The sequence below is a fragment of the Macrotis lagotis genome, chromosome 4 (genome assembly GCF_037893015.1).
Source record: "Macrotis lagotis isolate mMagLag1 chromosome 4, bilby.v1.9.chrom.fasta, whole genome shotgun sequence".
Classification (NCBI taxonomy): Eukaryota; Metazoa; Chordata; class Mammalia; order Peramelemorphia; family Peramelidae; genus Macrotis; species Macrotis lagotis.
The window spans coordinates 142,217,536-142,234,802 of record NC_133661.1 but is presented as its reverse complement, the minus strand read 5'-3'; the positions used below and the strand labels follow the sequence as shown (position 1 = coordinate 142,234,802).

General features: G+C 36.1%; 1 protein-coding gene across 2 annotated transcripts in view; it reads right to left on the bottom strand.

Annotated features, from left to right (window-relative positions):
- Positions 1–6,784: 6,784 nt before the first annotated feature.
- The window catches only part of LRRK1 (leucine rich repeat kinase 1), a 175,799-nt gene continuing 165,316 nt past the window's right edge, over positions 6,785–17,267 (bottom strand). For both annotated transcript variants that reach the window (XM_074234232.1, XM_074234233.1), the window contains exons 33-34: positions 17,012–17,113; positions 6,785–8,227 (exon numbers count right to left, since the gene is read on the bottom strand). In XM_074234232.1, coding sequence (XP_074090333.1) covers positions 8,050–8,227; positions 17,012–17,113 — 280 coding nt within the window. In that variant the 3' untranslated portion in view covers positions 6,785–8,049. The remainder of the gene's footprint in view (positions 8,228–17,011; positions 17,114–17,267) is intronic.

Sequence of the window (17,267 nt, the reverse complement as noted above, 5' to 3'; positions counted from 1 at the left end):
GTATAAGAAGATTGAAAAGGTAGGAAGGAACCAAGTTGCCTATAAAGGACTTTATATGCCAGAAGACTTTATATTTGATCCTAGAAATGATAGGGAACCACTGGAATTTATTGAATGACATCATCAAACATGCACTTTTAAAATCAGTTTTATAGTTGAATGGAGGATGGATAAGAGAGGGAAAAGACTTAAGACTGGAAGACCACAATACCATGAAGCTATAAGATGATGAGGACTTGTTTCAGGGTAATAACACCATAGCATTCCTCAGAGGGAGCAGAAAAGACTTTATTTGCAGTTGAAATCAGAGATGATTTACTTCTACCCCAAGGAGATTGTAGGCGAAATGTTCCAGACTGGGGAAAGATAATTATTAGAAAATGATCAATAAGGATTTCTCCTTAGACTGAGTCACTCTCCTGGATTCAATTCTTCAAAGATGACCTCTCTGCTGTGGCAACCTGTCCTTCCTCATATAGGATTCAGTAAGTCTCTTGCCTATTTATCATAGGAATTCTCTTCTAGAACCTTGGAAAGATACCAAATTTAAATGGAATTATGGATTAGAAGTTTAGCCAACAATCACCAAGTCCTTTATTTAGAAGAACAATATAGGCAGGATCCATTAGCTTTAAAAGCAGAAAAAATAAATTGCAAAATTAGAAGACCCTTCTTAAATAACATTTGTAGAAACACACTAGTTTTCTTCATAATATCTGAATTGCAAGTTATGGCAGGTTCTACCAAGCAAGAAGATTTTCAGTCCAGTCTCAGGGAAGAACTAACAGAAGTGGAACAACCTAGGCAAATGTGAAGAGGTTCAATACCTAAACTGATGATTAATTGATGAATTTTCTGGCCATGAATACTCATATCGCAGTTGCAATTAGGGATCCAATCTTACTAAAGTCTTTATTTTAAAGACCAGACTTATGATTTTGTTTGTATCTGCATCTCCCATCAACTCTGTTACAAATCTGAGGAAAAAGTCACCTGGGGTCACTAAAAGGTAGAAAGTGACTTGCTCAGGGTGTCAGAGATACCAAGTCTTCTTCACCTGTGAGGTAGGCTTACTATCTACTATGCTAAATTTTACTGTTTAAAAATAGATTGAGTTACAACTAATATAGTTAAACCAAATTATCTAAAAGTGTGTTAAAAATTTTAACAATAGTCTTTCTCCCAGACCTGTCCTAGGTAGAGCCAAATTTGGTCTGAGGCAAGTTTAGGAAGTTATTTCAAGATTCAGCTTGATTTAGCACTAGGATTAGTAGATTAGTAGATAGTCATTTTGAACATTTGTCTATCTCAGTAGTTGCCATGACCTACAGTATTTATTATCTGGTAGCCAACATGCTGGTGATAAACTTTCCCATACTAGCTAGACTGTTCTTTGGACAGAAACATAGCTGTCATTAGACCCATACATAAAGCCAATATAGTTTATAGTTCTACCTTGGGTTTACTTCCTTAATTCCTATTTGCAATGGTGGGGCTGTGAGATCAAAGGGTGGCCAACTAATTCTTCTCTGGGGTTTCTATGGGTAACTCTGAGAAGTTGGGATTTTTAATTCAATAGGCTAGGAAACCCCATTTAATGTGCTCCCCATTGATCAACTAGCGTTCAATAACTTTTAGAAAGACTTTTTTTAAGCAGGTAAAATAAGGAAAATTGTTGTCGGAATATTTTCCCATACTGGACACATACTTCTCCTTTGTATATCCAAGATTCCTGAGGAGAATAAGCTCAACCACAAGAGTGTTCTTGTGCCCAAAGGATAAAATCACAGTTTCTGGTTCCTGGAAGTCTGTTGTCCCTTTATGGTATCCTCATGAATTCCCCTAAGATCTAAGTCTCTGTTAAGCTCTGAAGTTGCTAAAGCTGCATTCCCTTAGCTTGGTTGTCCAGTTCTTCCATGTGCATCTCTCAGGTCTTGCTGCACATGCTGTTATCAGTTTCTAATGGTCCATGGACATTCCTACCATCTCTGGTTGCTAGTGGAACCTCTCTAATGGCACTGATGGCTGTTTCTTCTGAACTCATACAGTTGCCTGTAGCCAGGAAGGTTTCTCACTTAATAAAGCTGCATAGGGTCTGACAGATTTTCTTAATTTTATCACAAAATATTTTCTGGGTGGTATCTCCTTTCAAACAAGGACCTTCATTCTCCCCAAACTGAATAAAAAACTTGTTTCAACTTAGTTTATGATATTAATTGATTCAATCAACATATCTGGGTTTTATTATTAATATGTTTATATTAATTATGGTTGGGAAGTTTCTATCCCCCTCCTAATATCAGAAAAGTAGAACTTACCCAAACTTGTACTTTGATAACAAAGCCTTAGAGACCCTGGTGACACCTCCATGTCATAGTGAGACATGAAAGCAGAACTATTATGAAAGAAAATGAAATGGGTTAGAGGTTACTAAATAGTTCAGATACCTACACATCATTCATCTTTTTTTTTAAATAAGAAGAAAATTGGAGAGACATGGTGAAATTCAAAAGACAGCAAAAAAAATTGACTACATTTTTAACAGTCCGGAAATGACTATTTATAGACATAGCAGTCATTTCAGATTACACTGTCTGCACTGTCAGATCATGAACTGGTTAGAGCAAGGTCAGAGTAAATATCAAATTAGCAGAAAGGATAAATCTGACTTGAAGACATGATGTGTGAATATATCGGCCTTATCTTGATTTGTTCAAACAAACTGTGACCTCCAAAAAAAGAGAAATAAGCAGAATTAAAATATGATTATCTCTAATTATTGGAAGTTTAAACAAAACAAAGCAGTTATTACATTGAAGAGGTTGAAAAAGACCTAAATTGATTTAACTAGCAAACACTTAAGGTCTTCACTAGAAGGACAAAAAAGCAACAGTCAAGGGCAACAGCAATTTAGAGTATGAGCTCATTTGCTAAACATATCATGGAGGAGACTAAGGGAATACAAGTGGTACCAGTAACAAAACAATGAAAAACAGTTGAAATGAAAATGTTAGTGTGAGAGAGTTTAGTGTGAGATCTAAGCCAGATTCTCTAGAGTATCTGCAGATGAAAGCAAGAGAATAAAAAATAGACATGAAATGGAGTGTGTGTTTTAATAGTAATCTGTCTCCATGAAGGATAATAATGGAATCACCACAACTGGTCTTTGCCACTCCAGAACCCAAGTTATTGTGTGATGAGGTAGCACAAGGGTACACAGGAAATGGAAGCCGAATCATCTCTTATTGGATTTCTTAGAGTAAGGATTCCTTTTGTGTATGAGTTGGACAAGATGGATCTTGAGGTCCCCTATTATTGTTCAATCATTTCATTTATGTCTGATTCTTCATGACCCCTTTTGGGGTTTCTTGGCAAAGATACTAGAGTGGTTTGTCATTTCCTTCTCCAGCACATTTTTACAGATGAGGAAATTGAGGCAAATAGGATGAAGTGACTTGCCTTGGGTCACAGCTGTTAAGTGTTTGAGAAGAGATAAACTCAGGAAGAGGAGTCTTCCTGATTCCAGGTCCAGTACTCTCCAATGTGACACCTGACTTTTTGAGGCTGACTTATCTATCTATCTATCTATCTATCTATCTATCTATCTATCTGTATATTTATTTATTTGTTCATTTGTTCATTCATTCGTTTGTTTGTTTTTTGTTTATTTATTTATTGCAGTTTCTCCTCTCAAATTCTATGAGTCTGTGAAAACAAGAAGAGTGGCCAAATAAACACAAAATTCCACGTTGAAGATGCTTCAACATTTGAAACATTGAGACTATTGGGAAATAGTTGCAAAAGAATGAAAACTATCTCAATGTTTCTACCAAAGGAATGAACATAAGAACGCAATATATCAGAAAGGGTGGAGTACAACAGGAATTTGATCTTTAGAGAAATATTGGGCCTTTGGGTAAATATGTAAAGACTTTGGTGGCGGAAGTATGTGTGTGAGTATAAATGCAGACATGGATTGCTGTCTTCAAGTATTGAAAGGACATTAAGTGGAAGAATTCTAATTGTTCTTTATCCATGGACAGTAGATTTAGGATCAATATACGAAGATAATTCCTAATAATTAGAACTGCTCAACAATGGAAAAGATCACTTTGAGAGAGGGTTTCTTCTTATTGAAAGCCTTTGTTTGAAGACTAGATGATCACTTTCTGGGGAAGTTATGAAGGAGTTTTTCTCAGTTATGCCCAGGTTGAATTAGATAGCTTCTAAAGTCCTTTCCAATGCTGAGATTCTGTTCTCTGCCTTTCTGTGATCATGTTGGTTCTTAATGATCACTGCTTGCTGTTTCTAAGCTCATAAATCCTCCCTTTAATAATATGGCCTATAATATGAACATAATTCACACTAAAGACTTAATGTTTGCAGTCTTTCTTTTCATTTTTTGGAACTGGGAAATTGATTCTTTTCCAGGATTGTGACACTTCTTCCACTATCCAGTTTTCCAAAAATCAGCAATGGCTACTTAGTAATCACAGTTCTCAGGGATGTAGTCATCTCACCCTAATTGATCCGGTTTACCATTTTCACATTTATCGTGACTCTCAGTTTTTTGTTTACTATTTCATTTTAATGTTTTCTGCCTGGAAACTTTGTAAAGAAAACAAATTTAAATTGAGATTGGGGGTGGGGGAGGATGAAATTCTATTCCCAAATATCAATTAATGCAAACACAGATGGCTCAGGCACCTGAATTGAAGTAGTAACATAAAATTAATCAGTCAATGAACTCAAAATGTGATTTTCTACATCCCCACCACAATTTGTAAATAGGTCCTTTAGCAACTTGAGAGGGATTTGGTCATTGGATAAAGATAAATGATACTACACTGGAAACAACATGTGATTGTTTGAAAGAATCAGTTATTCTCCATGGCCACATGTATAGAAATAGTAAGTCAGTTTGAGTCGATTGTTTAGAGTTTGTGATCTTAAGAGATGGAGGAAAAAAGGTACCTGAAAGGGAATGAGTGGTTTGGGGTTGGGGATGGAGGGGGGAAAAGGGTGAGGAATGACTTTTTTAGAAATTTTCTTCCTTTTCTGGAAGACCACATTATTGGCCATGTTATTAGAGGGTCTGAACCAGAAGGAAACAATGCATCCAGGTGGGAGGAAAACAAAATACACCAAAGGCAAATTCAAAAATAGATGTAGGGGGAGGCAGTTTCAAAGAATGTGATTCTTTACAGCAGAAAAGAGAAATGTTTCTAAACCCAAGAAAGGACTTCCAATTCCAGGAATTGTTCATTACTGCCTCTGTTACATGTGTTAACCACATGTTTGTCTTATTGATATTATACTCTAAGTTTGGGCTCATTCTTTCCACAGATGCTATATTCATGGGAGAGTGTGCCCCAGATATAATGAAGAAATGATCTCTCCCAACTGTTCTTAGGTTCTTAATGGGAAGCATACTAGTGGGGGCTTATAAGAGATGGTGTTTCAATTACTGTTCTATAGGTTTATCCCCTACAACTGTGAGCACAGTAGTTCTTCTGGGGATCCCTACCTTTGAAAATAAGTGTAAATTGAGTGAGAGGGTAGTATATAAGCAAAATGAGGTGAGTAGTTCTGTCTTCTGTCATCTGTTATTCCATCTATCCCAAGGTTAGGTTTAGTTTCCTTTTTTAATACTCTTCTTGCCAGGGGTAGCTAGATGGCACAGTGGACAGAGCACCAGCCCTGCAGTCAGGAGAACCTGAATTCAAATCCAGCCTCAGACACCTGTGTGACCTTGTTCAAGTCACTTAAAAAATTCCTCTTGTCTCCAAAATAGCAACAATAACAATAAAACATAACACAATAATAAAAACAATTAAAAACACAATAACAAAAACACAACCCTTTTTGTTGTCTTTAGCATTCATCAACAGTGTCAGTTCATTCTTAGTTTTTTTTAAAAAAATAATGCATTGCCCTTGCTTGCTCCCCTATCATTCATATCTCTAGGTAAATCTCCTTTCCTTTCTCACTGGATTTCAATTTATTGGTTTTTGCCTCAGAATACTATAAAACTTTCCTAGTAAAATCCATAGCAGCATAAAAGAGGAACAATGTGAATTAATAACAACAAACTACACTATCCAGACTGTGACATACACTTAGACCTGAATTTCATTGAATTAATTCTTCAAAATATTTATCTTAGTCAGATGCTGCCCATGGAAAATAACTTAAATCTAGAAATAGGAAGTGAAAGAAGAATAGTTTGGGTCACATTTGGGAAAATAAACAGTGTTTTCAATTATTACAAATTTCTAGATGCCACAAAAATCATTTCTTGAGCACCAGGGTGCTAATATGAAATAAAGATCACAATCTTAGAAAAATAAGGTCTAAGTGTTCCAAAGGGCATCGGAACTATGGAAGTCTCAAGGTTCCTGCCTTCCCTTGCATTTTGCCAATGGCCTTCTGGAGATAATGTTCCTTAAAAATCTGAATTGGAAGAGTAAGTTTAGAGATGGGACTTTCATTTCAGGAAATAGGAGAGAGAGAGAGAGAGAGAGAGAGAGAGAGAGAGAGAGAGAGAGAGAGAGAGAGAGAGAGAGAGAGAGAGAGACGCAATGTGGTAAACTGAAGAGGGAAATATTTTGAAATAAGCAGAAGCCTAATTATCCTATTCAGAGCACATCACTTACACAGAGGTAGCTTTGAAGATTAGGGAATGAATATAGAAGAATATTTCAGTGACATAAATAATCAAGGACTGTGTGTAGTATGAGATATAATTTTCCAAGCTGTCAACAAAAGATTATAAGCCATTACCTCATTTTTAAGTAGTCTGTTTATTTTCAAATAAATGAAATTGCCCCATGTCAAATCTTATTTTAGTTTATTTTATTTTCATAAGTCAACGGTTGAACCAAAGTGTAATTCTCCCATTTCACTTTCTGGTTCTGTGTCAAGCAGCCTTGAATGATGAGACTGAGTTAATGTATATATTTCCCTCACTAAAAAGTTATATAATATAACTTGAATTCTCTGTGAACTAGTTTACTTTTTACACTCTACTGTACATGCATGCAGCAAATCTTAATGTATATGTAGTATTGTGCAACTCAGGAAAATGTGAATTCATAAGCTAGGAAAATGTGAATATTTAACAGGCTAAGAGATATTAGTTTTTAAAAATAACAAACAGGATTATGTACATACAGAGTTTTTATATTCCAGCAGTGTTCAAATTTGTTTTTTAAAAAATATAAACATGTAAGACTATGTGAAATGCCACTGATTATTACTTCTTCCTTTTATCAACCGGAAAAGCATTGGGAACCTTGAAAACACTGAAATCATTTGCCCTCTGGATAACATTTCCTCTTTGTTTCTTAGCCACATGATTTAAAGATGTTCATTCAGACCCTAGGACTGGGCAGTGTTGATGACCAAGAGTACATCTGGGGATTTATCACAGTGATAATTTCTGCATTAGGGAAGATACTCATAAATCAGTGAGTTTTGGCCAACCCTAGGAACCTGCCTTTGGGGATGGCAGAAATCTTTTATCAGGTCTTGAGCTTTGGAGGATGGAAGGAAGGGGACAGTGGGCACTCCCATCATGCTCCCATAGCCCTCTTAGCTGAGAAGGTATAGTGTAATTATAACCATGACTTAGAGGATGGGAAGAAATATAAAATAGGGGCAGGGAAAGGGTACTGCTCCATCATCATCCTAAAAGACCAAATATTCTCTTCTTTGAATGGATAAAAGGAAAAGGAGAAAGAAGTCTGATGAGTCTGCACAGGTTCCCACCAGGCTTTTTTACTGAAGAATGAGAATGGAAGGGCAGAAAAAAGAAGATATCTAAATATCTTTATATTCAAGAAAAACATCCCCCACCCCACCCCCACCCCAACACACTGCACAGCAGGTAACTTCTCAGTAGTTCTTAGCAGCAAAATATGAAGAAAGAAAGAAAAGTCCTTCTTCTGGGTTCATGGAGCTCTACAGGTTGCAATACTGAAGTGTGTCAGTTGATGCTCCTTGGTTGGTTCATCCCTCAGAGACTATTAGACTGAAATTCCTGAAGAATTACCTTCTTTTTCGCATACCAGCTTCAAGTCTTCCCAGTTCTTCATAAGACTGGTAGAAGATGTCAAATTCCCTGGCCCCCCAGCCTCTCCAGACAGCCAGGCACCATTCCATGTTTTCCTGCTCAAAGCAGCACACAACCGTGTCCTTTGCTACAACAGCAGCTTCAACCAGCGTCCTGGGGAATCAAAGGACAGGCCTTGAGAATGGAGCTAGAGCTCGTCTAAGAAAACATACAGCATCATGAAAGGAGGCTGAAGACAGAAACTTCATTTTACAGAATTTTCTGTAGATGATCAAAGAGAACTACTGAAAAGGTGAACAGTTCCAGCATTATAACCTTGTATAACCAAAATGTTTGAAATGTATTATAAATACACACATATCATTTTATGTATACCTATATAATTGCATATATATATAATTATGTATACATATATATAATTGTATATATATACAAATGTACATATAATTATATATTTATAAATATATATTTATACATATAAGTTAAACTAGTTCCTTAAATATGTAAATATAGATATATTTTCTATGTATTAAAATAATATATGATATTTTCTATATATATATGAATATAGGCAATTAGGTGGTATAATGGTTAGAGTGCTGAGCATGAAATATGGAAGAGTTCATCTGCCTAAGTTTGAATTTGGCCTCAGACACTTACTAGCTGTGTGACATTGGAAAAGTCACTTAACCTTGTTTGCCTCTGTTTCCTGATCTGTTAAATGAATTCCAGTATTTTTGCCAAGATAATCCCAAATTAAGTCAGTCAGGCACAACTGAAACAATTAATAACAACAAAACATATATATGTGTATGAGTATGTGTGTGTGTGTATGTGTGTGTGTGCCTAACTGTTTTGTAATAGTAAAGAACAAGGATCAAGAGAGACAATTTTATTTCGTGATTTTTATTCTTAATGGACTGAATGTTGGTAATTTCAGGTTCAGTTATCATGGGCTTTTTATGAAGCCAGTCAAAATCTCTAAAGCAATAGGTTAATACCATCATATTCTTAATTCTCTATGAATTAGCAAATTTTGATTCCCAGGCTGACTCCCTCATGCCAGGCAAAATACTTTTAGATCTCTTATCTTTGTCTTCAGCAATGGAAGTATATATATATATATATATATATATATATATATATATGTGTGTGTGTGTGTGTGTGTGTGTGTGTGTGTGTGTGTCTACAGTATATTGTTATAAATAAAATATATGTGTATATGTAAGGTGAGGGTAAGAACAGATTCTCACCAAGTTTTCTTGCTAGAGAAATGAAGGGCAGAAAAAAAAAAGAAAATATTCAAATGAGTTGTACAAGAGAAGCATCATCCATTCAACTATTCAACCTAATTACAATAGGTATTTTCTCAGTAGTTCTTAGAAGCAAAATATGAAAAAAAAAGGAAAAAAAAGTCCCTGTTCTGGGTATACACATGTATGAATGTATAACTATATACATAAAACATACCTTATTTTATTGCACTTTACAGATAATACATTAAAAAAACCAAACAAGTTTTGTGGCAACCCTGTGTAGAGCAAGTCCATTGGTACCATTTTTTGAAAAGTACATGCTCTGTTTCACATTGTGGTAATTCTCACAATATTTCAAATTTTCTATTATTGCTACGGATGTTATAATGATTTGCAAGCTGTGATCTTTGATGTTACTATTATAATTGCTTCGAGGTGCCATGAACTATGTACATATAAGAAGGGAACTTAATTGATTAATATTATGTATCTTCTGACTACTCCACCCATCAGATATCCTTTCCATCTCTCTAGTTCTCCTCAGATCTCCTTATTCCTGAGACACAACAATATTGAAATTTGGCCAATTTAATAACCCTACAATGATCTCTAAGTGTTCAAGTGAAAGGAAGAGTCAATTGATGTAGGAAACTTCATTGTTGTCTTATTTTAAGAAATTGCTACAGCCACCCCAACCTTGAGCCACCACCACCCTGATTAGTCAGCAGCCATCAATACCAGGGTAAGACTCTTCACCAGAAAGAATATAATTACATAAAGAAGGCTCAGATGATGGCTAGCATTTTTTAGCAATATATTTTAAGTTAAGATATATACATTTTGATGTATTATACATGTAATAGACTACAGTACAGTATAAACATAACTTTTATATGCTCTAGGAAACAAAAATATTCATGTATTTTTTGTGATCCTTGCTTTATTGTGGTAGTCTGGAATCAGATTCAAAATATCTCTGAGGTAAGTCTGTATATATTAAATGTACATTTAATGTATTTCTAAGCCTCAGATGAGAAGCTCCCTCTACCAACACAGATTGGCACATTTTCTGCATTTTAGTCTCAGAGAGTTGCCCAGGGTATGAAAAGGTTAAATGACTTATTCAAAATCATAGAGCTAGTTTGTCTCAGAGACAGAACTTAAACCCATGTTTTCATAGCTCAGAGGCCAGTTCTGCATCCCTTGGGTGCTTCTTGCTGCTTCTTGCAAGATAATATGAAGACTTGCCTAAACCACATGCAATTATGCAGCTAAATTTTCTATAAAAACTTAATAATAAAAAATTAATAATGCAGTTTAGAGGTAAATGAAAATAATTTTGGAATTATGCCTGGTTTTGGATTAAATATGTTGCTAGTTTTCTCCACTGTGCAGCTGACTGCCAGAGAAGGAGCATAGTGCAATGATAAAACTATTGAACTTGGGAAGCAAGAAACATGGATTTAAATCTATTACTTAATAGCTATCTCACCTTGACCCTCAGTTTTATTATGTAAAAAATGTAAGAAAATCTCCAATGATCTTTCCAGTTCTAAATAATTATGATCCTCCCTCTGAGAATGGTGTCAGGAGCGCTGACACCTGAGGCTGGTGAGGTAATAAAAAATGACAAATATTGTTTCTTAACAGGGAAAAGAGGAGAATTAAAGGAGGTTAAAAAGGAACACTGATGTCAGAGGGGAGACAGATCTGCTCAATTTATTTTGCTTCTGTTTTTTTCTGATGAGGAGAATTGTTTTTGTACTAGAAAGAATTGATAAGTGAGGCGATAGTAAGAGAACAATTAGTTATCTTTGGTGAGTCCAAGTCACCAGGTACAGAAGAACCACCTCTTAGGATCCACAAAGATTGGGCAGATGTGGTTGCTGAGTCACTGTCAGTGATCTTTGAAATACTCTGTAAATTGAAAGAGGCTTAGAAAAGGCCAAATTCTAAAGAATTGAAGAGAACAAGACATAAATTCTAGGCCAATGAATCTGGCTTTGATTACTGACAAAATTCTAGAATGTGTTATTAAAAAGGATGGTTCGATAACACTTAGAAAAGGAAGCAGAGATCATAGAGCAAGCAACACAACGGGCCATGCGAGTCTAATTTTCTTTGCTATTTCAGCAGGGTAATCAGACTAGAGAAGAATGTTGTAGATACAGTTTACCTAGGTATTAATGAAGCATTTGACAGTCTTTAATGTCATTCTTGTGGGAAAGATGGGGGGGGGGATTTAATTTAATTCACAACAGTCACTGAGTCAAATCTAGTAAGATGATTTTTTTTTTAAGGATTGACTATCTGGTAGGTAGAAAATTCCCCTTACCAATTCAGATCAGCACCTGCCCTGTAATTTATGGCCTTAAAGAATTAATGCATTTAGGATAAGAAGGACAACCTCAGATTGGGGAAAAAAATCTTTACACTAATTGTTTCTGATAAGGGTCTGATATCTAAGATATAATGAGAACTAATATAAGTATTTAAGATCAAGAGTCATTCCCCATAAATGAATTTACAATTTACCATTGTACAATTATAATTTACAATTACATTTTTTAAAAAAGATAGTTAAAATGCATATTTATGCTTCTTGATCCCCAGCCCACTGCCAGGCATAGACCCCAAGAAAATTAAAGACAGAACAGTGTCATATAAATCAAAATATTTATAGCAACATTTTTTTTGTGGTAGCAAAGATTGGGAAAGTTGATTGGGGAATCCCTAAGTAAACTGTGATACGCACATGTACTGTAATGTTACTGTTCTATAATAAAAGGAATATTAAGAATTCAGAAAAGTCTATGGAGAGTTATATAAAGTGTTGCATCATGAAACAAGCAGACCTAGGAAGAAAAAAACCTCACTAAACATAATGACTGACAAATGGAAAAAACAAAAAAGTAAAAGTTAATGTTATATAATTAAAATGGATAGGTTGACCCTGGAGATGAGAAAATATAGCACTTTTCCTTTCTTTACAGGTGTGTTGGTTATGGGTGTGGAACACTAACAGATTTGGTTATGGTATTGATTCATTTTGTTGACTTTTTTTTACCTTTATTTTTAAAGAAAATAAAATACAAAATTTTAGCAAAAATTTTATTTTTTCCTCAATTTCTTTTTGACTCTTTGTTATATAAGGGATGGTTTGCTAGGTACAGGAGAATGAAAGGTTACATTTGGAAATGAAGATTATATACAAAGAAAAGACATAAATTTTAAAAAAATTAAGTATAATGCCAGGATGTTGTAATTACTTTTTTTCTTTTTCTTTTTCTTTTTTTTTTTTTTTGGCTTTTGCAAGGCAAGGGAGATGGGTGATTTGCCTAAGGTCCCATGGCTAAGTATTAAATGTCTGAGGCTGTATTTGAACTCAGGTTGTCCTGACTCCAGGGTTGGTGCTCTGTTTACTGTGCCACCTAACTGTTCCCCCTACCCAAGCTGATTTTTAAAGGAAGATAAGAATTCTAAGAGGCAGAGGTAAGGAGGGTGAGCAAAAAGCCAAAATAAAATATTGAGAGACTTAGCTGCCCTGTAATTGTACTTTTATGTCTGTTATCACTATCATCTCTGGTTTCTACTAACACTTCTCCTATTAATGAGAAATAGCAATATCACAACAAAAAAAGAGTAAACTGTTAAGAAAAATGAGTGCATGATAGTGTTTTGCTTAAGAAATCCATTTGCTACATTACCTTTACATATTCTCTATAAATGATTCACAACATTTTCAAGAATAAGGAGAAGTTTTTGGTTAAAAACAAACAAAAGCATCATGGTTTCTCATAGCAATTGCTCTCAACCTGTATATTTTTTTGTTAGAGATCAACCAATCAGTATTTATTAAAATACCTACTATGTGCTGGGGAGGCAGCTAGATGGTTCAGTGGATGAAAGTACTGAGTTCAAATGTGATCTCAGACACTTAACTAGCTATGTGATTCTGGGCAAGTCTCTTCAACTCTGTTTGCCTTAATCTATTGGAGAAGGAAATTATAAGTCACTTCAATTATCTTTTCCAAGAAAACTCCAAGGACTCTATGGTCCAAAGGATCAAAAGGAGTTGGGCACAACTGAATTACTGAACATTTGTGGCAGATATTATGTTAGAAGCTGGGGATACAATTATAATTAATACAATCATCCTTTCCGTCAAGAAGATTACAGTCTAATCAGGGAGACAAAGGTGAGGGAGACAAGGATATATGAGAGTGTGTGTGTATAGAATACAAATAAAGAAAATTTAAAATATATATATTTATATAAATCATACAACAATTTGAGAGAAAGGCATTAGCAGCTGAGAGGATCAGAAAAAGTCTCAAGTAGAAGATAATTGTTTCTTTTATTTTTGGAGGCAATTGTGATTAAGTGACTTGCTCAGGGTCATATAGCTAGTAAATGTCTGAGGCTGGATTTGAACTCAGGTTCTCCTAGCTCCAAGGCTTGAATTGTTTCTTGAAGGAAGAGATGAATTCTCTTAGGCAGAAGTGAAATGAGAATGCATTCTAGTTATGAAAGATAGTTAGCCCAGAGGTATGCAGACAGGAAATTATCAAATGTGAGGATCACACAGAATGTCAGTTTGGCTGAATCACAGAGGGCTGGCAGAGGCTACTGGAGTAATTTAGGCCAGAGGTGATGAGGGCCTGAATCAAAGTGGTAACTATGTGAGGTGACAGAAGGAATTGGACTTAAGACTTGGGTAATGTTATAGTAGAAGAGAGACCAAGCTTTTAAAATTGATTGACTTCGGGAGGTGAGAGTGAGAAGTTGAGAATATTAAGATTATGAATCTGAGAGTCTGAGAGAGCATTGATGCCTTCAACAGAGAAATGTAGAAGAGAGATGAGTTTTTTTGGGAAAGACCATGAATTCTGTTTTGGATATACTAGGTTTGAGATGTTTCTAGGACAATTAGTCTAAAAATGTTCAATAATTGGCAAAGGATGATGTGGAACTGAAGCTCTGAACTGAAATGATAATTTAATTAATAGGAGTTGATGAAGTCACCAATAGTAGATTGTAGAGAAGAGGACTTCTAACAGGACCCTTGAAATACCCACAGTTGGGGGAGGGAGGGTGATGATCTGGATGATGAGCCAGGAAAGGAGATACCAGAGTGGTTGGACAAGAAGAAGGAGAACCAGGAGAAAGCAGTATCATAAAAGTCCAGAGAAGAGAGAGTGGTCGAATGCAACAAATAGATGGAGAAGGATGAATGCTAACTACAAAGGTCTATCAGACTTGGCAATTAAGAGGTTGTTTGAATTGAGGAAAGAAAGTAGAGACAGTAACAAGTGGGGTTATAAAGCTTTTCCTAGGAGTTTGGTTGAGAAAGGAAGTAGAAACAGGAAAATGATGAAGTGCTGGTAGAGTTAGGTGGAAGTCTTTAAGGATGGGGAAAATTTGGGCATGTTTGAAGACACAGAGGAGGAAGAAAAATAGAGAGAGGTTGAAGGTAAAGAGAGAAAGGGAGAATGAGGGTTCAATCTTCTGGAATATGATCAAGAACACATATAGGGAGCTGGTTTTAGCTAGGAGGGAGGTCATCTCATTGGTCAGATGCTAAGGGGAAAGAGGTGAGAGTAGGGAATGTCAAGGGATTTTGAAAGAAGAGAAAAGGAGAAGAGATACTCATGTCAATTTTTTTTTTCAAAAAAGTAAGAAGTCAAATACTCAGTTGAGACAGGGTAGGAAGGGGTCCATGTGAAAGGTTTAAGGAGATGAGAGAAAGTTTGGAAAAAGCATTTTAGGGAGGCTCATAGGGAATAAATTAGAAAAGAGTAAAGGAATTGTCTTATGAAAGAGGGGGCCCAGTTAAAAAGATCAAAATTACAATTCTTGATTTGAATATGTGTTCTTGAACCCCACTCTGTCTTCTCATATAATGTGGCCCATAAGTAAGGAACTACTAAACTAGATACTTGTTTTTATTAGAGATCCATTGGTTTGTCCTGCTAAAACTGATATAAAAGGGCTAATTTCTTTTTTTTTTAGATTTTTCAAGGCAATGGGGTTAAGTGGCTTGCCCAAGGCCACACAACTAGGTAATTATTTTGCCCAAGGCCACACAACTAGGTAATTATTAAGTGTCTGAGGTCAGATTTGAACCCAGGTACTCCTGACTCCAAGGCCAGTGCTCTGTCCACTGTGCCACCTAGCTGCCCCTAAAAGGGCTAATTTCAAAGCAACCTACTCCCTCTGCCTAATTTGAGAGAATAAGTTATTTTTATAAGAGATCCATTGGTCTGTTCTAAGTTAGAACTGATATAGAAGGGCTAATTTCAAAGCAACCCACCCCCCTCTGCCTAATTTGATGAACTCAGGAGCATGTTGTCTCTTATTTCTCAAATAAAATCATTTACAGAACAAGGGTCATTAGCTAAAGAGTGACTCATCCTGAAAAGCTCTAAGCTGAAGAATGCCAGAGGTTGATTCACTGCAGACATTTCCTTGGTCATCATTCTGCTCTGAGAGAAATAAGTGAAATGGGACTTTTCCCCCCTTAGTGCTTCATGAGAAACCAAAACCAACGAATTCTCCAGAAGAAGTTGAATTAATGTAATATGGAAGTGATCCAAAGCATATACAAAGTAGAATTTGGGGACTTTTCATACAAATAATTTATTACTCAAGAATCGGTAGTTGAAGTGAAGAGATGTAAACATTCCAGGGTGTTGGAGTACTGTGGCCCAGACCATAATTAGTCATGCTCTGCCTCAGCCTATACATTTTCCCAGCCTTGTATATAATGTCCTGGACAAACTGTTCTTGCTCCTGTTATATTCTCACAGTGGAGCCATGCCTTTCTGGTAGAAATAGCTGGCAGCAGAAGTGGAAGTCACAGAAGGATGCCAGAAAAGGGCAGCACCTCTTTCTACACAAGCTGCCTATCCCTGTAGGCAGAGTGGGTCCCAGGATCATAGAGTTAGACCTGGAAGGGCCCCAAGAGACCGTTAAACAGAACCACTCTACCTCTTTACAGAGAAGGATTCTGAAATAATGGGGAGCACAGGAGGTTTTGGGGAGATAGGGAAGAGGGAGGCAGAAATGAAAAGGGGCCACTTGAACTGCATGGATAATTGCTTCAACTCCAGAGTTAACACTGACCCTGGAGACTTGGTGGATGATTAAAAAAGAACCATTGTATCCTGCAAACTGGTGGATGATGGAAGGGAGGAAACCAATTTTTATCAAATGCCTGCAATGTGCCAGCTAAACATTTAACAAACATCTCTTTAACTCCTCTCAATAACCCTAGGAGGGAGAAGTTATTGGGATTGCCATTTTACAGTTGAGGAAACTGAGGCAGATGTGGGGGAAGGGTCATGCAACCATTAAGTAAGACTAGATTTGAACTTGGGACTTTTAAATTCTGGGCTCAGTGTTTCATTCATAGCATTGCCTATCTATCTGCCTATGATGCTTATTTATAGCAGAGAATAAGAGAAAAGTATTTTTTGAACCTTAGGATTCAGAGCCAGTTCCCTTATCATTTGCACAGTGTCATAAAGTAATAAAGCAGGAGAATTAGACTTGAACCCAGGACTTCTAACTACAAAATTAGTATAGAGAAACCTCAGTAAACCAACATGCTAAAATGTTGAATGCTTGGGTTTCTTTTGTGTATTTTAAGATTCAAGAGGAGTTTCTAATTCAGCCTTACCCATATGGGGCCAGTTCTCTAGCCTTTAATACGGCTATTACTCTACCCCGCTGGGTACCAGATTCTTTCTCCAGTCCAATAATGATAACATCTCCGCCTTGCCTAAGAAACAGAAAGTGGGAAGAATTTTACTCACATTAGTAATCTCCAGGGTAAATTGATACAGTCAGCGGAAAAGCATTTGCAACACATATATAGTTTCAACTAATGTATTAAATTACTGAGATGGCATGACAGAGAAATGGTAGAAGAGAAC